The sequence below is a fragment of the Penicillium citrinum genome (assembly GCF_028827155.1).
Source record: "Penicillium citrinum strain IBT 23319 chromosome Unknown utg000009l:1.0-4274883.0:1.0-4276374.0, whole genome shotgun sequence".
Classification (NCBI taxonomy): domain Eukaryota; kingdom Fungi; phylum Ascomycota; class Eurotiomycetes; order Eurotiales; family Aspergillaceae; genus Penicillium; species Penicillium citrinum.
The window spans coordinates 3,769,403-3,789,058 of NW_026622694.1; the positions used below are offsets into that span (position 1 = coordinate 3,769,403).

General features: G+C 47.8%; 8 protein-coding genes across 8 annotated transcripts; 4 read left to right on the top strand and 4 right to left on the bottom strand.

The window, feature by feature from the left end:
* Nucleotides 1-1,074: 1,074 nt before the first annotated feature.
* Nucleotides 1,075-2,982, top strand: N7469_010882 (uncharacterized protein; the record flags this gene model as incomplete). The annotated part of the gene is made up of 5 exons (XM_056649787.1): nucleotides 1,075-1,165; nucleotides 1,275-1,331; nucleotides 1,595-1,699; nucleotides 1,764-1,982; nucleotides 2,222-2,982. The coding sequence occupies 5 exons, from the start codon at nucleotides 1,075-1,077 to the stop codon at nucleotides 2,980-2,982; spliced, it is 1,233 nt and encodes a 410-aa protein (XP_056496918.1).
* A 1,876-nt stretch (nucleotides 2,983-4,858) lies between these two features.
* On the bottom strand, nucleotides 4,859-6,276 carry N7469_010883 (DUF914 domain membrane protein; the record flags this gene model as incomplete). The annotated part of the gene is made up of 3 exons (XM_056649788.1): nucleotides 4,859-5,691; nucleotides 5,766-5,956; nucleotides 6,059-6,276. The coding sequence occupies 3 exons, from the start codon at nucleotides 6,274-6,276 to the stop codon at nucleotides 4,859-4,861; spliced, it is 1,242 nt and encodes a 413-aa protein (XP_056496919.1).
* Nucleotides 6,277-7,057: 781 nt separating this feature from the next.
* On the top strand, nucleotides 7,058-10,596 carry N7469_010884 (SMEK family protein; the record flags this gene model as incomplete). The annotated part of the gene is made up of 9 exons (XM_056649789.1): nucleotides 7,058-7,348; nucleotides 7,597-7,690; nucleotides 7,771-7,852; nucleotides 7,932-7,981; nucleotides 8,065-8,391; nucleotides 8,476-9,074; nucleotides 9,136-9,277; nucleotides 9,336-9,503; nucleotides 9,569-10,596. 9 exons carry the CDS (start codon nucleotides 7,058-7,060, stop codon nucleotides 10,594-10,596), a joined length of 2,781 nt encoding a protein of 926 aa, XP_056496920.1.
* Nucleotides 10,597-11,581: 985 nt separating this feature from the next.
* On the top strand, nucleotides 11,582-12,838 carry N7469_010885 (bifunctional triacylglycerol lipase/ester hydrolase; the record flags this gene model as incomplete). Its single annotated transcript, XM_056649790.1, has 4 exons — nucleotides 11,582-12,130; nucleotides 12,198-12,382; nucleotides 12,460-12,695; nucleotides 12,768-12,838. The coding sequence occupies 4 exons, from the start codon at nucleotides 11,582-11,584 to the stop codon at nucleotides 12,836-12,838; spliced, it is 1,041 nt and encodes a 346-aa protein (XP_056496921.1).
* Nucleotides 12,839-13,073: 235 nt separating this feature from the next.
* On the bottom strand, nucleotides 13,074-14,132 carry N7469_010886 (Dcp1 family protein; the record flags this gene model as incomplete). The annotated part of the gene is made up of 1 exon (XM_056649791.1): nucleotides 13,074-14,132. The coding sequence occupies one exon, from the start codon at nucleotides 14,130-14,132 to the stop codon at nucleotides 13,074-13,076; it is 1,059 nt and encodes a 352-aa protein (XP_056496922.1).
* Nucleotides 14,133-14,580: 448 nt separating this feature from the next.
* N7469_010887 (uncharacterized protein) lies at nucleotides 14,581-16,138 on the bottom strand (the record flags this gene model as incomplete). Its single annotated transcript, XM_056649792.1, has 2 exons — nucleotides 14,581-15,700; nucleotides 15,762-16,138. 2 exons carry the CDS (start codon nucleotides 16,136-16,138, stop codon nucleotides 14,581-14,583), a joined length of 1,497 nt encoding a protein of 498 aa, XP_056496923.1.
* Nucleotides 16,139-17,034: 896 nt separating this feature from the next.
* On the top strand, nucleotides 17,035-18,566 carry N7469_010888 (pheromone receptor; the record flags this gene model as incomplete). Its single annotated transcript, XM_056649793.1, has 3 exons — nucleotides 17,035-17,593; nucleotides 17,650-18,160; nucleotides 18,221-18,566. 3 exons carry the CDS (start codon nucleotides 17,035-17,037, stop codon nucleotides 18,564-18,566), a joined length of 1,416 nt encoding a protein of 471 aa, XP_056496924.1.
* A 425-nt stretch (nucleotides 18,567-18,991) lies between these two features.
* N7469_010889 (single-stranded DNA-binding protein) lies at nucleotides 18,992-19,595 on the bottom strand (the record flags this gene model as incomplete). The annotated part of the gene is made up of 3 exons (XM_056649794.1): nucleotides 18,992-19,044; nucleotides 19,122-19,210; nucleotides 19,303-19,595. The coding sequence occupies 3 exons, from the start codon at nucleotides 19,593-19,595 to the stop codon at nucleotides 18,992-18,994; spliced, it is 435 nt and encodes a 144-aa protein (XP_056496925.1).
* Nucleotides 19,596-19,656: the final 61 nt, after the last annotated feature.

The window sequence follows — 19,656 nt, forward strand, 5'->3', positions numbered from 1 at the left end:
GTATAGTAGTGTTTAACTAATTGGAGAAGTAGTATGTACTCATCAAAATTGAGGAGATCGAAGAATCACGGGGAACAAACGGTCGACGCTTAGGCGCACGCCCCCCATCTGCAGTCATCCTCAGCCGGGAATTGCCGCGGAGGAAATAAAATACATTCAATCTTTACTATGTACTGGGAGTAGTTTGTACGAGTGATCATTAGCTGATTCGAGAGTTATAAGTTGAAAGAAACTATACTATGTAGAATAGTAATGTCTTGTCTCACGGGTGGAGTGTGGTTGTTATACTGAAATTATTTAGTATATCAATATGTACGTACACAAACAGTATACATCTACCATAGTTACTTTTACTGTATGTACACATTCAGTCTAATAGTACAACCTATGATGATATTCCAAGAATCCAATCATACCAGGCTTGGACTGCTCCCAGCCAATACTAATACTAATACTACTCACTAAAACTAACTAATTTTATTGCATCTTTGTCCTACTGTAACTGCTGTAATCTCGGGTGCGCCCCTCCTTCGAATCCACACCACCAAAATAGGACGGGGTCCCCTTTTCCTTTCTTTTCTCTCTCGCCCCCTCTTTCTTCTCTTTTTCTTTCCTCTTCACTTTGACTCGTGGGACTCTATCTTCAGAGGCTTCTCCTTGTAAGTGAATCTCCCTCTCGGATCTTTGCCGAGTCTTGATTTCACCCCTCTCCCTCGTGCTTGTCCACTAGAGAGAAAAAAAAAAATCTCCCTCAAAAACCCAAAACCCCCGATTCCGCCGGAGTGCGGCACGGAGGACCCACGGCCATTTTTCTCAGGCAAATCTCATCTCACCATTAAGTTGGAGATGATTGGAACTTGACGGATTTCTCTTTCTCTGTTCTATGCCTATCCTTTTTTCTTTAATTCTATTTCTATCTGATTTATTTACTCCCGTCTATCCGTTGAGTAGCCACTCACATTGTTCGTCTTGTTTCCAGATCGCCTTTGATTCTCGGACGGATCCTCTCCTCCGCCTTCCGCTCTCTTCCCCCCCTGAACCGTCGTCGTTCCGCGAAGATTCCTTTCAACGACCATGTCTTCGTACTACGAACCACAAGGCTGGCAGGCTCCTGCTACGCCCCGTCAGGTGTCATGGGAACAGCCAGTGCCTCCCTCCCGGTCAGGTATGTTCGCTCTTTATCGAATTTAAATTTCTTTCCGAATCAGACAAATCGGCGAGAGCCAAAAAAAAAAAATCTCCCAAACAAAATCTCACATAGTATGTCCTTTTAGGCTCGAGCTCGGTCTCTCAGCGTGACGATAGCCCGGCTTTCTCCTCTCAATTCGACGGTATGCACATTTCTATCGCAATTTTTCTCTCGTGTTGCCCGAGTTCGGGGTTCGTTTGTTGTCACACGACCGAAGATGGATAGTCAAACTATATACGTGGCACAACCTATCGCACAATTGAGGCGTGTACACCAATAGTTTCTGCCAGATGGCATTGGGACAAACGAAGCAGCGCAAAGTTTCAATTGGGAAAAAAAGAAGAAAGAAAAAAAGAAAAGAAAGAGTAGAAGTGCTGACCTGATAATTTTTTTTTCTATATGAAGAGGTCGACCGCGCGATCGACAATCTCGTTAAGAGCGGCAAGCTGTGGAATGCTCCTCGCCGGGACTCGATGCCCATGATGATGGGCCGGCCCTACCCTGAGTACGGTATGTGGCAATTGGATCCGATCCGACGAGGTGTTCGCCCTTCTGATTCGAAATTTCGTGACAGACCCTCGCATGGGCGGCCCCCAGCGCCACCATTCCGTCAGCGAGTTTGAAAACAATCCCCGAACCCACCCATCCGGCAATGCCCAGGGCTTCTACGCTTCCCAGCGTTACCAGGGCCGAACGAATGAAGTAGACCAAATGATGCAGGCAAAACGTCGGATGGCAGCACAGCGGGAGCGGGAGCTCCGCAACTATCACCAGGAGCAGCAGTACAACCGAAGTACGTGGTAGCGTGTGTGTTTTTTCTATCTTTTATTTTCCCAAATTACCCTCTCTCGACGCTATATTCCCCCCACGGGCAATGTGTCAGTTGTGCCTGCCCTCCCCATATCATCTTTGTCGTCATACTTCTCGCTGCATTCATGTATCTGTCGGCCATTTTTTGTGTATAATATTACTTCTTTCTCCTGTTTGGCTTCTCTTGAAAACTTGGGTTTTAATTTGTCTTCTCTTTCAAAGGCCTCCTCGCCGAAATGTCTGCAAGCAAATCCGATCGATCTCTCAGCCCGGCGGCTATGAGTGAGGAAGGTCGCCGAGACCTTTTGGCCCGTCAGCATCGCGCTCTGTATGGCAACGAAAGCCCTGCCTTTTTCCCCCCGGGTCCTTTGTCTGACGATAATACTCGACCTGATAGCCAGGCGGCTACACCATCCTCCGCCGGTGTCCGTGGATCCTCTCCCCGTGCAGTTGATCCGTTCGGTTTGACGCAGACTCCTGTGGCCGAGTCTACCTCCAGCTTGCAGTCCCCATCCCGTGCGAATAGTACCTCGTCGCCAAGCTCCGCCATCAACGCCGGCTTCCCCGATCAACCGGTTACTTCGACTTCGTCGCCTGGCGGTGCCGACTCGCCTTCCTCCCGCCAGACCCCAGTCAAACCCGGCGCAGGCCCTATTGGATCCGTTGGCGTTGGCCCTATTGGCTCCCGTCCCGCTGCCGGTCAAGTTACTACTCCGCCGTCCAACCCGGCTCTAAACAAGCGCTCTACCACACCTCTCCCTTCCCCACTGGGATTCGGATTCACCCCTGATGCCGCCTCTGCCGCTGCCGCTGCTAATGTAGCAGAACGTACCTCATCAGTCTCGGCACCTGGTGTGGCCGCTCCCGCTACCGCCGGCCCTAAGGATCCATCTGCTGGTGGTGTCGGGTTAGGCTGGAGTAACGGCAGTGGTGTCTGGGGTTCCAAGAGCGGACTTGGCGTCCAGGCCTCTGTTTGGGGTTGAACTATTCACCACAGCTAACCCCTTGGCGCATTTATTTGACATGCATTATTTTATTTATTTTATTGAGTTGGGGCGTTCCAGAAACGGGGATTCTATTATTGGATTGGAATCACGGGAAACTTGGCGCGCTCGGTACATATAATGATTGCACAGGGTTTGCAGCGAACAGGTTTTGATTCTGATTCGGCAGTCACTTTTTACACATTCAAGGTTTGTGACTTTTGGTTCTATTCTTTGTTTTTGTTTCCTTCAGGTTGGGATTTTAATACCAAGCTGGCTTGGGCGGATGGGGTGTCGCCAATGGTTCTTGGAGTCTATATTGGAAAAAACACACATATTTGACCTCGCGAGGGAGCGAGTCTTGAATTTTTTTTGGTTTGGTTTTCTGGGTTTCACGATTTGCTATCATTTTGACTTCATCTGATGCCTGTGTTCAATGGTTGGAAAATATGGCGCTTATCTTTCTGTGAAGTTCACGGGTTCTCATTTATCGGTGTTCTTGACCAACGGTTTATTCGAGTGTTATTCTTTTCTTTTTAACCATCTCTCTTTTTGCTATATCTATTTCTTGCCAGAAAGGGATCGGAAAACATTTTGCACAACTGAATCAGTCAGCCCTGTTTTACTACACTCGCAGGAAAAGAAGGGCGCACATCGAGGCTCAAAATGGGAGTTTTTCAATCAATCTGGATAATTTGGGGTTACAACTGGTTACCATTTGGTATTCATCATTTTGAATCTGGGTTGGTGATGGAAATATGTGTCTCTGGGTGCGCAGATGTAAAGAGTTCAGTGGAGTCTTTTCGGCTGGGATTTATTTCCTTTGGGATATGGAATCTTTCATATTTTGTTATTTTCGTATATTGAATCTCCTTTTCTTATATGTCTTCGTTTTCCTTCCATTGTTGCTATCTGTCACGCTCATTACCTTGCCTTGTAGTTTGATTTACGTTGGCTCTCGTTCCATACCCTCTCGCCATTGCGTTGTCGGCTATAGTGAAATCGACCAGTTTTGTCGTATTTCTTGGTAATTCTCGAATAATATTAGCGAATGCAACGAAAGAGTATCCCATCACTCAGTATTATCGGTATCATCGTGATTTACTAAACAACCCTTATACACTTTGGGAAAGTGTTCATCAATTTGAACATCATCAGACGAAACGTAAACGAGCAGTGTAGTACAACAAACAATATGTAACATACCAGTGCCCTTGGGCAAGGAGATATGTGGGAAATGAAATTTTCTAAGAGTTCTATTCATATATCACACTTAGTATCTAGTCAAATGTTTGACTAGTTGTCCCCAGTGATGCCCTAAGTATTGAAACAAGATACAAAACTGGTATTTATACAACCGGGTCTTTGCATCACCTCCGTCACCCTGCAGCAATCACCCTTGTTTAATGGACACGTAGAATCTAATCACGGTGGCAGCCAATGGCGTTGTATGTGGAAGTACTCACCGACATCATGGTGCAGACTTGATACTATATCGGAGGCGAAGTGACATGTAAAGAAGTAAACTGTAATTTTTGCAGCTTCCAGAGTAAGGTAATAATAAATACTACAAGCGTAGCATGTCAACTTAAATTTGAACCAGCGTGATCTAATAGAGGATCTTGGAACTGAAATTTGATGCTACGGACAGCGATAGAAGCAGAGGTTAAGTGGTAAGATCGTTAAAAATTAAGATTAGCACCTATCTGAGCGAATCAAAACAACATCCGGGCTGAAATCTGTCGTCTACCAAGTAGCAATATCAAGTCTATGCCTTGACGCAAGGTAAGCGTATACACGCGAATTGCATCCCGATCCTCAGATCAAGGGTGAAAAGAAAGGTAAGAACAATAGCATCCATCTAGAAAGCCAGTGCTTAGACAGTGCTATTGTTTGCCGAAGGCCGACGATCAGAATGGTGATCTTCTGCAACATGCTGGATGCGTTGCTTCGCGGTGAAAAGACCCGCGACACCACCCTCCTGATTCTTACCTAGCCATGGCTTACGGGCTTCAGCCAAAGCTCTCTGACCGAGGTAGTAAATGAGTTGGCCCACAATGATCAGAACAAAGGCGATGGGGTACATCCAGTGAATGCTGTAGTGAAAGACCTTGACGCCAATGCAGACACCCCAGAAGTTCATGGTAAGCATGGAAACGTTGAAGAAGGCAGCCGAAGACAGACGGAAGAGGAGCGGGGCCAAGCAGTAGAAGAGAGTCAGACATAGGGTGAAGCCGATGAGGTAACCGCCGACCTTGCCGTCCCAAGTGGAGGTGTGATAGTTGCTACGCTCGAAGATGGCGGATTGAACACCGTCGATAATGCAGGCGTAGAACGAGAGCTGACCCAGCACCTCATATACGGGACGTTTGCTAACGAAGTACTCCTCAGCCGTGTTAGTGAGACCATAAAAGGAAGCACCCAGTAAAGCAAAGAGATCGCCCTTCAGCTGATTGCCGCTGGAGATATCACCCCCGTTGGTACCCGTAATATGGTCAGAAGCGATCAGTACACCCATACCGCCGATACAGATGACAATACCAGCGATTTGAGTGATATGATATCGCACCTTCAAGAAGAGGAACGAGATGACAACCACAACAACAATAGCCCAGAAGTTGATCAATTGCGCGCTCAGCATGGTGGTATATTGGTATGCCAGCACAATAAAATAATTGCCTTCTACATCACAGAAAGCAAGGATGATGTCTATGTGAGCGGGAAAAAATTAGCCGATATGACCAAGAAGTAATACGCGAGAGAGCGAAAGGAAGGGAACGTACATTTCCAGCCGTCACGCCACACCAATTGGAACCAGCCTTTGAGGCCGTAACGGTACATCGTGTAAGGAGTGAAAATAACAGTGAGCAAAGCGTAATTAAGAAGAGTCTGGAAAGTAGGAATGGCCCAGCCCTCCTCACCGAGCAGAGTGGTCATTGTACTGGTCGAGGTATTGGCAATGGCAAGCAGTTGTCTATAAAAAACCGTGGTTAGTAAATTTCATAACACATTTTACCATTCTGATTTGGTAGAACGAGATTTGACAGGCGAGAACGCAGGAGAAATATTTACTTACCCCAGAGCCAAAATGATATAGAACTCTTTAGTCTTGAAGAAGGCTAGAAAGCCCTTCTTCTGACTATCGAGCTCATCAGCCGGTGCGATAGAGCCATCTTCCCCAGAGTGGTTCTGCACGACTGCCACAGAGGGATCCTTGGGTAGCGATGGCTGTGAAGCATTCTCTGGAGAAGCAGCCTGCACCGTGACCTGATCTTTGGTATCAAACTCGGACATGATGTTGGGAGTGTAAAAAGCGGGGTTTGGGAGGAAATCCGATGTATATGCGCCCAGCGCAGATCAAGCCGGTTGCGGGAGAAGCCTCTCGTCTCGAATCGAAGGACGTTTGAGAGAAAGGGAGCTTTATAAATGGTGTTGACGAGCGCAAAACTCCCAGAAGTCGCTCGTTATAGGGTAATAGAAGAAAAGCAAGAAGAGCGCGAGAAACAAGAAACAAGAAAAAAAAAGAGGGGAGGGCGAAAAAGTAGAAGAAAAACTACGAAATGCGCCGGTCTGGAACCTTTCCCGATTTGGACTGGTGGAAGAATCTGCCATGCGGTCCGAGCGGGTACACCTTTTTGACACCCGAAGATGCAGGCAGCAAGTCTCCACCAGATGCAGAAAACATATCGAAGCTTCGATGAAAGGTTATTTGTTGATTATTTATATATCTATAAGTAGCTCTATTACCTGAGGACATTGACACAGTTTATGATAATGATGATATAAATTTGATTGACTTTTACTCAATAGTTAGGAGAGTACGGAGTATATACTATTTATGTCTAGTCCATACCGACTATGGAGTACAGTACCATAGTGCCTACCGGCAGTCCGGCTTAACATATACGCCAACGCTGAGATTCGACTCAATTGTTCAGTGGTATATTTTTTCAGGAATTAGCTAGATTAGATTTACCTCTTTTATCTATTTCAATAATAATAATAATAATAAAATAGTAAGATTGCAATGCAGTAATAGTAAATATACTAATAGTAAATGTACTGTATGTATACTATGATATCCGAGTGGATCCTCCCCTTCCAAACCATCTCCTTCCCTTCCGTCATCTCCCCTCGCCAGACTCTTCCCATCACATCTCCCGTTCTCACCCAACCCCGTGGCCTCCCCACCCCCTCCAACCCCCCATCGCCTGCTCAGCCAGGAGAGCTACCGGTCTTTGGAGCCCGGATCATGGCGCTGGAGCTTCAGCCGCCCGACGGTCGCAAACGTGTCAAGGTCTACGAACTGAGGAATAATGACTGGTTTGACCGAGGCACCGGTTTTTGCACCGGCCAGGTCCTTGATGTAAGCCCGACTGCTTCCTTCTCCCCTGTCCGCAATCTCTCTCGGCCGTCCTTCTGCTGTGATTTTCCGCATCGTCCGATCAATTTTCATGCCCCGGCGCCTGCGCGCCGGTCGTCGCGCGACTCGCTCCTTCGGGCGCATGAGATCATCGCATCATCGCACCACCCTTTTTCTTCTGCTCCCCATCCTTCCAACTACTCGCTCGCTTTCCTCTTTGAGTAACTGACCCTCTGCGCGTCTCCTGATAGGAAATCCCCCAAATATTCGTCGAATCCGAAGATGAACCCAATCGTGTCCTCCTGGAGACGAAGATCCTCAAGGATGGCTATCAAAAACAGCAAGGTTTCTGTCCCACTGCATCCGCCCCAACTCGTATCACCAACAAGGAACTATGTTTTAACTGACTTGTATCACGCGATCAGAGACTTTGATAGTCTGGACTGAACATAACGGCACGGATATGGCGCTGAGTTTCCAAGAGGCGGAAGGCTGTGCGGTAATCTGGTGAGGCGCTCGCTAATCGCGCTGTTCTGGCGCGCAAATATGGGGAGTGGACATGGTCTGACCATCGAATACATCACAGGGAATTCGTGAATAGTGTGCAACAGCAACTTCCCAGTTTAGCTGCTCCCGGTAAGTGGCCTGGAGGTGCAAAGGGGACGAGTGAATTTTGGCTGTAGATGAAGCACGCGACATATCTAACTGATAAACTATAGACGACGCTTTATCCGACGACCTCGAGAGTTACCAATCAATCGTGCTACCCGCTCCGGAATTAGGGAATCTTCCTGAAATTGAACAAATGGTTCGAGCTGCCAGTATGACACAGTCTGGGCGTGATGCCCTATCAAAATTTATCATCCGGGATGAATACATCATCAAGCTCGTTCCTTTGGTCACTATGGCCGAGGATCTTGAAAGTTTGATTGACTTGCATCGATTATGCAATATTATGAAATCCCTCATCCTCTTAAACGATAACACCATCATCGAGACCGTTGTTGCAGATCAGGTAATCTTAGACGTGGTCGGTGCTCTGGAATGTACGTCAAATTGTCATCAGCAAGGAGAAGGAGACAAAGTGAGGAGCTTAGTGAAGATGCGTGACGCTAATCTGATATACACAGATGATCCCGAATTCCCAGCGCTCAAAGCGAATCATCGGCAGTATCTGGCGGACCAGTCCCGTTACAAGGAAGTAGTCCCCATCCGCGATGCGGCGATCCGCAAGAAAATCCGCAGTACTTGGCGATTACAATACCTTAAGGACGTGGTTCTCGCCCGTATTTTGGACGACCCAACCTTCTCAGTGCTGAACTCGTTGATTTTCTTCAACCAGATGGAGATCGTCAATCACATCCAATCAAATGGACCCTTCCTCCGAGAACTCTTTTCTGTCTTTGACCCAAGAAATGCCGACGCCAAACGCAAAGATGATGCTGTACAGTTCCTTCACCAATGCGCCGCGATCGCGAAGAATTTGCAGGCTCCATCACGCGCCCAGCTGTTCGCCAATTTCATCAGCCATGGCCTTTTCGCTGTCATCGCTTTCGCCGTCAAGCATCCGAATCCAGCCATGCGCACGACTGGTATCGATATTTTGGTAGCGCTGCTAGATCATGACCCTGTGATGATGCGCGGTTACATGTTAAAGGCCGTTAATGAGAAGAAAACCCCTCTCACCGATACCCTCATAGACCTTCTGCACGCTGAAACCGATCTCGGCGTCAAAAATCAACTAGCCGATGCCATAAAGATCCTGCTTGACCCCCCAGATACCCCTGCAGGACCCCCTTGGTCGGGCTGGTCCCGATTACTTCAAAGTCCGTTCTTCCAATCTCCTCTCCGACGCTTTTGTCCAACAACACTTCGACGAGTCTTCAAAACGAATTTTTCAGCCTCTGAAACAGCTTGCAGACCGTGAATCTCGTGAGTCCTGCAAAATCGATACCGCAAGAGAAGAAACCGTTTACTGACGTTGATATAGTTAATGATTTGACGTTCCAAGAAGTCACGCTGTATGCGCATCTTGTTGATATTCTTACCTTCTTTGTTCGTCAGCATCTTTTCCGGACTCGGAACTCCATTCAAAGCGAAAACCTCGCACCTAGAGTGACTCAGCTTCTTGCTGCTCCTCAAAAACATTTGAAGCTAGGTAAGAAATGATTTCCTTTCCCTCTCTTTTTCGTTGTCCGATGTGAAGTTAACACGGCGTCCCAGTTGCTCTCAAATTCTTCCGTACCTTGATCAGTCTTCAAGACACCTTCTACCAAGCATTAATGACGCACAACAACACTTTTGGTATGATTCTGGACATTGTTCTGGAGACAATGCCGCGTGACAATCTGCTCAACTCTGCTTGCCTTGAACTGTTCGAGTTCATCAAGCGCGAAAACATCAAACCATTCATCGTGCATGTAGTGGAGAAGTATCGAGACAAGCTTGAACAGATCACATATGTGGATACATTCCAGAGCTTGACCTTGCGCTTTGAACAGCTGCAAGGCTACAGCGCCGAGGCTGAGGCCGATTCGGCATTATTCACTCAAGAAGATGGCAGTACGCCGCGCAGGATGCCCTTGAATGGCCAGCGTTGGCAAGGCGTCAAGGGATTGGACGTTGATGAGGAGCGATACTTCGAAACGGCGGACGATGACGATGAAGACGAATGGACTCAAGAAGATCGCAGCTCTTTAGCGGTTGGGACACCCAATGGATCGACCCCGCTTATGCTTAAGCCATTGGTCGATTATCCCGATGACGATGACGACGACGAAGATGCCATGGATACCAACAAAACTGATAGTCTTGCGAACCCTGCTGAGGGAGACCCATTGAATCTACCCGCTGTCGAAGGAGAAGCCTCATCTGAAGCAGCTGCTACCTCTTCATCATCCGCGCCAACGCCACCAGCGCCAGAACGCCTCGCAGAGAAACGTCGACGTGATGAAGAAGACGAAGATGAACTGGGCAAGCTCGCGGCGGGGCCAAAACGCCGCAGTTCTACCAGCAGCAATTCAAGTGCCGGAATTCTGAACCGCAAGAAAAACTTATCAATCGGTTCAGATAAAGGCGCCGCGGCTTTGGGTGGTAACGCTAGTGCAGCACCCAAGAGAATTGCGATCAATTTAGGCCCAGCCAAATCGTCTATCTCAGAGGATGACAAGTCGTGCACAGAAGTATCTAATGAAAATGACGGCAACGAGAAAGAGAACAGAGACGACAGTCAAGGAAACGAAGACGGTTAACCCTTTTCTTTTGGCTTAGCATCTGTGCCGTTGTGTGTTGATTTACCAAGTTCAGCAGCGTTCTTCCCATCTTATTTTGCTTTTCGAGCTAGATACCAGATATCGCGCGGGATTACCAGCCTATCCCATGCCTTGACCGTTTCACATTCCCGCTGCTGTTGCCATTTTGCTGTTGTTCTTTGGCGATCATTTCTTTCATCTTTCGACCACTTATGGCTTTTATTTCTTAAGCTTTCAGCCCCCCCCTTTTTTTCACTTCCTCGATTCTTCATCTTCTGAGAGCGAGTATTCCTTTCTCTTTAACTCTACTAAGACTCTGATGCTGAGAAATCGTGGGATGAATGATGTATATTGCGCTCTATTGGCGTCCGGGTAATTGCATTGGAACTGGCCCTGGGTCATTTCTTTTCATTTTCATTTTTTTTTTTCATAATGGGGTTAGAAACCAGGGGCTTCCTGGGGAGGAGCTTTGGATACGGGGAATGGAGTTGGGACCAATCGCAATCTATCTTCCATCCATGAGGATGAGTTTCGACTCCAAGTCTTATCAACTAGTTACCTTATAAGGTTTAGTAGTGATTTCCGTCCGAGTCGGACTATAAAGTAATCCAATAATAGGCAAGAGTCTGAGCAGTGCATACTCAGCAGGGATCAAAGTACCCCACTGAACCAGAGGGGTTCTAAAGTTTAGGAAATCCGTCCGGGCGTGCAGAGTGTAGATCGTCCTAGATTGGACCTTGCATTCGGCCCGTGAAGCTCGGCCCGGCCTGAAGATCCACTCAGACTCCGCAACCTCACTTCAACTTCACTTGGTGCGGCCGTGGCCTTTGCATGAATAGGTATATTCCTGTGACCCTGAAAATTACAGAGCGATGGACTGCTAATACATCGCACAGAGTATAGAGCATGCACCTTTGCCCGGGCGTGTTTCACCAGCTTTGATAAACGATAGACAAGACATCACATTCTCTGAGCATTTAATGCGATGGAGTCACAAATCACTAGAAATGTGTTCTGCACATATACAGGGGGCGATGCGGATGTGGAAACAACCATATTCTTTATCTCTGGAAACCCCGGTTTGATCAGTTACTACCATCCCTTCCTCTCCTTGCTAGCGAGGCATTTAGCAGAGAATGGGGAATCATCTGGACAGAAACCCGCTTCCTTCCGAATATACGGATGCAGTCTTGGTGGATTTGAAGTAGAAGAGTCGAATGTGGCTGGATCTACCTTCCAACCTGATACCCAGGATAATAAAGGAGATGGTAGTAGGCTTTACGATCTGGAGGAGCAGATCTGTTTCGTTCAAGGGAGGCTCAATCAGGTGATGGAATCTTCGTCTGGGAAGAAGCAAAAGGTCATTTTGATAGGACATTCTGTCGGGACGTACATGGCCATGGAAATTCTCCGACGACATCGTGAAGCCGCGGCTGAATCTTCCCAGTCTGCCGATTTCGATATCATAGGCGGCATCATGTTATTCCCGACTGTAATGGATATTGCGGCTTCGCCGTCCGGACAAAAATTAACGGTATGTTTCTTTACGGGGGAGAATTTACTGGGTTATTCGATAACTAATTCAGGGGGGGTTGGATTAGACACTTCTCGCAATAATGCCTCATCTCGCTATTATCGTGAGCCTATTTGCTCGCATGCTTACATTTGTATTTCCGGACTCGATATTGAAAAATGTTATTCGAGCCGTGATGAGCAATCCCCCGCCACACGCCTTGGATACAACATTTACGTTTTTGAAGAGTGCTGGTGGTGTACGACAGGCTTTGTGAGTTATTTCATTTACTTGGACTTATTCATTCTTGTCCCTTTGGTGATGAAGTAGTTGCTGATTCTCTCAAACAGACATATGGCCGCTGATGAGATGCATTCTATCACGACTGATAAATGGACAGATGATGTGTGGGGAGTTGCCTCCACCAAGGACCCCGTTGCTGAACTGTTTTTCTACTTTGGACGGAATGATCATTGGGTTGCGGAGAAGACTCGAGATGAGATCATTGCTCTGAAAGGGCGTAGAGATGGTCTAGGACCGAAGATGTTTGTCTGTGAAGAGGGTTTGCCGCATGCTTTTTGTCTGAGTAAGTTCGTTCTGTTCTTCATTGAGATAAGGCTTGACAGGGTTATTGTGTGAAACTCGCTGACCTTAACAGAGCATAATGAAATCATGGCTCGGAAGGTCTCTGAAATGATTAAAGAGATTGGGTCAAATACGATGGAGTGATGTTCAAATCGGTAGACTTAATGCCATTTGCGTAACTGCACTACTTGGCTTAAGCACAGTTGGGTATCTCAAAGGCTGCCATGCCCTGCCACTGCCACCGTTTATCCCCTAGATGAAAATGAGAAGAAGTATTGGCTTGAGAACAAACAATCCCAATCCAGCGCCCTGAAATGAAGCTATGCAATTCCATCAACCCAAAGGAAAACTCTCCCAAACACCTATTTCTACATAGACCCTAGTAGCCCTGTCCATTTCCCTGATACGCCAGACCCGCTCTGCGGAATAAATCACCAAGTACATCTCCCTGGGGTTGAGGCGGCGGGGGTGGTTGTTGCTGCGGCGGTGGCATCTGATACTGTTGTTGATAATGATGAGACTGTTGCATCATATCGGGTTGATTTTGGCTCTGTTGCAATTCCCCTGGGCCCATATGATGTGCCCGGACACTCCACCCGTCATCTTGAGCTCGCTGCTGCCCGAACAAGTCCTTCAACGATATCTGGCGTCCCATCGGCACACTAGCTTGTACTTCCTCCAGCGGCGGAGCCTGGGTTTCCGCCGCGACCGCAGCAACATGTAAACCGGCTTGTCGCATTGCCTGGAGATTCGCCTGCGCACGTTTCAGACTGTCTCCGGCACGCGCGGCGCAGTCGCGGATCATTTGGGCGTTGATCGTGCGTGCTTCAGAGGTGGAATTTGGTGGGGGTTCGGAATAGATCCAGAGACCGTAAATGCGGACATCGGCTGGGCTGGAGCCGTTTTGGCGCCCGTGTTGTGGGTTGACTGGGTCGGCGATCCCATTCTCGCCTGGTTCGTCCTCGGTGCCTTCGTCTGCTTTTAGAATCACGTATTCTTCTGTCACCTCTACATTGTCGCTGTCTGTCAGCGGGAGGTCGAAGTTATTTAGGCCGCGACGGTTAAGAACGAATGCTGTGTATCGATCTTCACCCATCGACCCTTGCATCTGCTCGCAAACGAAGAGAGTGCCTTCCACGCCGTTCTTTTCCCATTGTCGGGTTGTCGGGCTGAAGATGTAGACGACGGCGTATGGGGCTAGAGAAAGGATTGAGGTCACGGAAGGGTTATGGCGACGAATCACTGAGAGGTTGATCTCTTCGTTGGAGCGGAGGGGAGGAGCAGCTACTGCTGCTGCGGCTTGTTGGTGTTGCATGTCGGAGAAGTAGGCGTCTGATTCGTAGTCGGTCAGGTGGGTGTTATTTTGAGGTTGGGCATGTTGATTATTCTGGGCATGATGATGGTTATTATTATTGCGTCGACCTTTGCGGGAGTTCATCATGGAGGGATGCGAGATGGAATGATTGTGAAGTGAAGTTGAAGTGGTGGTTGAAGTTGAAGTTGCGAAGTGAGCGGGCGGAACAGCGCGTCATCGGAGACTCCGCCTGCCCAAGTAAAAAGCATCAAATCATTCAAGTTACTCTGGTTGGATCACAAAAAAAAAAAAAGAATGTATATTTAGCCAGATCCTCAAATGGAGGAAATTTATCTTATATTTTATCTACTGTAATATGGGTAAAGCTGGAATATCAAGCGTGAGGGCCACGAAGGGTATGGGACTCATAGCAATTAAGTATACACCAGAAACAAGATCCAAAGAGAAAATTGCCTTCAATGAAACGAATGAGGGGGAGAATAAATCTCAGTCCCGGCTCTGAAGCCAATCATAGATATATAGAATTAAAATACATACTACAGTATGTAGTTTCAGTTCTCACAGGACCAGCCTAGTGAACTGTCCCCTTATCGCCCATTGCCTGCTGCTGCTGCGCCAGCGGCGACACAACTGGTCCACGAGGCGGAGGAGGAGGAGACTTAGAGCGAATCCTCGATAATTTACCTGTTTGTAAGTCTTTGCTCTTGCCGTTGCGCGGTCGTGGCTTTGAAGTAGATGGATGACGACCAAGGACATGACGAACTGTCATGACACAGAGAGTTATAGCACGACCGGGGAGGTTAAGAAATGATATGACTAGCTGTGACGGAATGACGATACAAGCACAAATGAAGTCAAACAAGACGAATGCGTAGCTTGATTTATGTGAAGCGCTGGATCGTTGGGCTGCTGCTGCCAGAGCGATTGCATCGCGGGTGCTTGCTTCGAGTTGTGAAAAGCGGGTATCCGTATTCATGGTTGAGAGGGCAGTGCGCTTCTCATAGCGGCGAACAGCACGGTTCAAGGCTTCTATATCTGGTTGGATAGCCCGGCGAGCTTCAACGACAGCTTGTGTCAATAGTGAAGGCGCATCGCTGGGCTCTGTGGGGGGTTGTGGAGGCGAGGAAAGACGGGCAGCTGCAGTCTCGGCGACGTGGGCTTCAAGCTCCTCGAGACGTTTCGTCAGATCTTGAAATGTCTCATGGTCAATTGTGTCTTCCGCAGAGGTGGATGCTACAATGCGCTGCAGGTGAAGAGTACGTGCTTGCACGAGTTTAAGAAGGTGGGAGAACGGTCGAACCTCCGACGCTAGTAAGAAGATGGTAAGGTTGTAGTTCGAGACCAAGCCCTCGGACGGTCTTGAAAGACTAGATCGGATAGTATGGAGAAGCCAAGTTCCGATAACCGGGAAGACAAAACATGCAGCCAAAGCCGCTAATTCATGAATCTGAAGTTCTTTTGTAGCTTTTGCCTGGGCTGATAATGTACGATGATCGTGATGATTTGAATGATGTTGATCACTGGAGGAATCTATTGCTTGGTCTCGCTCTTCGTCTTCTTCTTTCAATTCCGGCTCGAGTGGAGACTCGGGTATTGTGTTGATCCCAGCTTGTTCTTTTTGAAGAGTTTGGGCTGAGCGATACCAGTCCCTACTGACGTCAGTTTCGAAGTGCTCATATACCCCATAGAAACTGGGACGGGATAGATCGAAGTATGCTATAAAGATAGGATGCGTGGGGGATATTCTCGTACCATGGTAACCGAACAGACCAATTTAAGAAGATCGCGGCCAGAACTAGCAATGTGACGTCGGTCACAAAGGCGCTTCCATCTTGAAAAAAGACACCCGCAATAGCTGGTAACAAGGCTAGACCGAGAGGAGCGGAATGCCAATGTGACTCTTCTGTTGCGATTTGACTTTTACCTTTAGCGACACGGGGTAGAAACAGATCATCGGTAGAAGAACGGATGGAATTGCGTGCCTCTGAGATGGAATCAGACAGGGTTGAGTTACGACGTTGTGGCCAGTCGGGGATGGGCATCCCTTCAACGAAGGTGGCTGCACGTAAAGGGACACGACGGCGCATAGAAGCCGAGCGAGGCGCAGATGGCGACGGGGGATCGGCCATACTTGAGCATTTCTTAACCAAAAATAAAGCCTTAAGTAATAGGTAAGATGTTGAACGAGTCCAAGTTGGGGAAGGTCGAAAAGAGAGGAGTTCGCGGCGAGAAGTGGAGGGGTTCATCCTGCAGCCGAGGTCGACTTGCAGCTAAACTCTCCCTCTTCTTCTCCCAAACTATTCTCTGATCTACACTCTATTCTACACACTACTATTTTGATATTTGTTTGATCTATTCACTCCTTTCTATGGATATCTCCCATCGTATATGTGATCATCATAGACTCATCCTGTCTCCCTTCTCGTTATTCATAGACTGCTCTAGCCAGACTGGATTTCTCCGTTTTGGGGTATCAATAAGATCCATTGAATCCATCTCTATTGAGATTGCCTTTAACCACCCCCTTTTCAGCTCTCAATAACACAGACTTCCCGCCAAGCTCAATTGATTTTGATACTTTCTTTTGATTCATTCTAGTTCAATGGTTAGGTTCCTCGCTGTGGCACCCATGGATGTATTGCACTCTGCTCTCCCCGCGAGAGACACTCTCCTCTTCTATAGACTGTCGATGAATATCGGTTTCCAACTGCGCGGGAATGTCTTGATTTAGATTGCTTCTGTAACACCTTTACTGAATCATTTTTGCTCCTGTCTCTCAATGAGTCTCAATACGATTTATCACGGCGTATTTGATTTCCCCAACAGGCCCCAGGGAGAAGTGATTGATATACATTAGACACGAGGCTGGCTGGCCTTGGATATCTCCCCATTTCTCTTCCCAACTTCTTCTTCTTCTCCGTGGATATTATTTCGAACATTTCTGTTATACTATCATCACGGTTTCTGCGTCTCTCTTAGACTCTGTCATCCATTCTTCTGGGGTTGTTACTGCACCGTGATCATCATGACCACTGAATTTCCTCGATATCCACTCGCCGTGGCCTTGCCGGTCTTATCAGCTTTTTCAATTGCTGTATCAATTACGCCACTCATCCTCCATGCAAAGAATCGCAATATCTCGACCACAACCTTGATCGCGTGGTACATTATACTGAACACTTTCAACATCATCAACTCCTTGGTCTGGCCAACTGATGATCTCGAGTCAGCATGGGATGGAACCGGTTTGTGTGATGTTGAGGTCAAGTTGATAGTAGGAGGTTACTTCGCCGTTCCAGGAACCCTAGTCGGTATTTTCCGTGGTCTCGCAATCGTGCTAGATACAAGCCGCGCGACTCTGGTACCAAGTAGAAAGCAGCGTTGGCGGAATCGCATCATGGATATTGTTTTCTGCTTTATGCTACCGTCACTAGCAATGGTTCTCCATATTATATGGCAGAAGGATCGCTATCTGCTGTATGCTATCTCGGGCTGCGTGGTGGATCTGGACGAAAGCTGGGCCAGCTTTGTATTGTGTTTTATCTGGCCTCCAGTGATCTGTTTAATTGCAGCTTTCTACTGCTGTAGGTCATCATCTAACTCATTGCATTGCTGAGTATTCTGTCTGACTTGATAGCAGGTCTCGTACTTATCCGTCTGCACAAATACCGAAGCGATTTCGGGCTTATCCTGCGTTCATCCCAAAGCAATCTGAACAAGTCTCGATTCCTACGTCTCTTGTCTCTGGGACTTACTCTGCTCATCGGCATCCTCCCATTAGAGTTCTATACATTCTATTACAGTTTGGAGAACTCTCTCCCATGGCACGCATACTCTTGGAGTCGAATCCACGGTCCCTCGTGGAATACTGTCATCAAGGTCCCAGTCCAAGGTGTAGTATTTGTTGATCGATGGGCTCCGATCGCTGCAGGATTCGTGATCTTCGGATTTTTCGGCTTCGGCCGCGATGCTACCAAGATATACTGCACAATCTTATGGTGTCTTGGCCTGGGGCGCTGCTTTCCTGGTGTGGCCAACCCTCTCGACTCTCAAATCTCCGGTTCTCCTACAGCTATTTCAAACTCGACTACCCTCATTGGGACGATCCGTGATCGATCTAAGCTGCTTTTCTGGAAAAACAAGCCTACACGGTATGTGGATTGAAGTCTTGCTCATCTATGTTCTGTTTCGTCAATGCTGATACTGCGTAGTGATGTGAACTGCTCTCAGCAGTCTCAGACAAGCACGCTTGACAGTTCGATTGACAGCACTGATAAATCCCCAAACCTATCTCATCATACCCGCAATCACAGTTTACCACGATCATGGATTCGTCGCTGGCTACCACTCAATCGCCGCGTGGCCTTGAACCGCCGCCACGGCGATACACTATTGAATGATATGCCAGCATCTGGCCACACTATCTATACCAATGCCTGGGCAGGGACTAGTCAAAGTCGTACCAGTGAAGAGATCACGCCCAGTCCGGCTGCGCCAAGTACGGAGTTTATCCACGTCAAGCAGGTGATCTGCCAGCAGAGCGAGGTTCAAATTTAGTGCATCTTTATTCACCTGCATACCAGAGCTTTACTCTATTTGTTTATTTAATCAGCATGTGGAGTGGTCATGCCACCGTCCATATACGTATTTATTAGGTTTTTTTCAACTATAGCAATCGCGACGGATGACTTGATGGAGTATCATATGAACCACCAAAACTTGTAGTCAGTGTATTATTGTTCAAACCCAAGCTAGCCCTGTTCATTACCATAAGCTTCCTACTATATGACCTCAGGGGTTTACTTCAACTTCTCATTTAAACAATCCAGAATGAACGGAGTGTATTTAGGGTATACTCGTACATGACAAAGCAAAAAGCATAATATCCATGGGGTCCAAACAGTACACCCCCAACAACCAAAGAACTCCCGTCAATTATAAGAGGCTATCGAGAGGGCGTTGTAATCAGGTTCTTGAACTGTTTAGTGAGACTCATCTGTATTGGCAGTTCCCCGCTTCAGGACATCAAGGTGGCCTGTAGAATATAAGTAGAACGAGTTAGTGAACACCCTTTGCAATGCTCGCGACACGTCTAGGATGTAGAAAACATACGCTGGACAATATTGAGGTTAGTCTGCTTACGACCATCTTGGTCCTCATAGCTGCGCAAACTGGCATCACCCTCCACGTAAACGAGGGATCTACAACATATCAGCATTACTCCATTCATGCTACGATTTGCTATTTGTCGATAAAGCAAGTAGCTCTCGCCAGCTAGGTATGTATCTCTTACCCCTTCGGCAGACCGAGAATGTAATCCCGCTGCGGGCCCTCGGGTAGGAAGCTGGCAACACGGAACCAGCTAGTCTGCGGCTTATCGCGAGAGCCAGTCGATGTGCCAACGGAGTAACGGATGATCTCTTGACCGGTAGAGGTGGCCTGGAGTTCGGGCTCGGAACCAAGACGACCGGTGATGATCATGCGGGCAACGGAGCGCGCGGCGGATGAGCTGAAGGGGCGCGAAGCCATGGTCGGAGCGGTGCTCGCCAGGCGGAGGGAGGGACGGATGGAAGCGAAGGTGGACATTTCGTGATCTGTGGAATTGGAGGATGTGGGATGTGATGATATCAAGGGACTTGGATGGTCA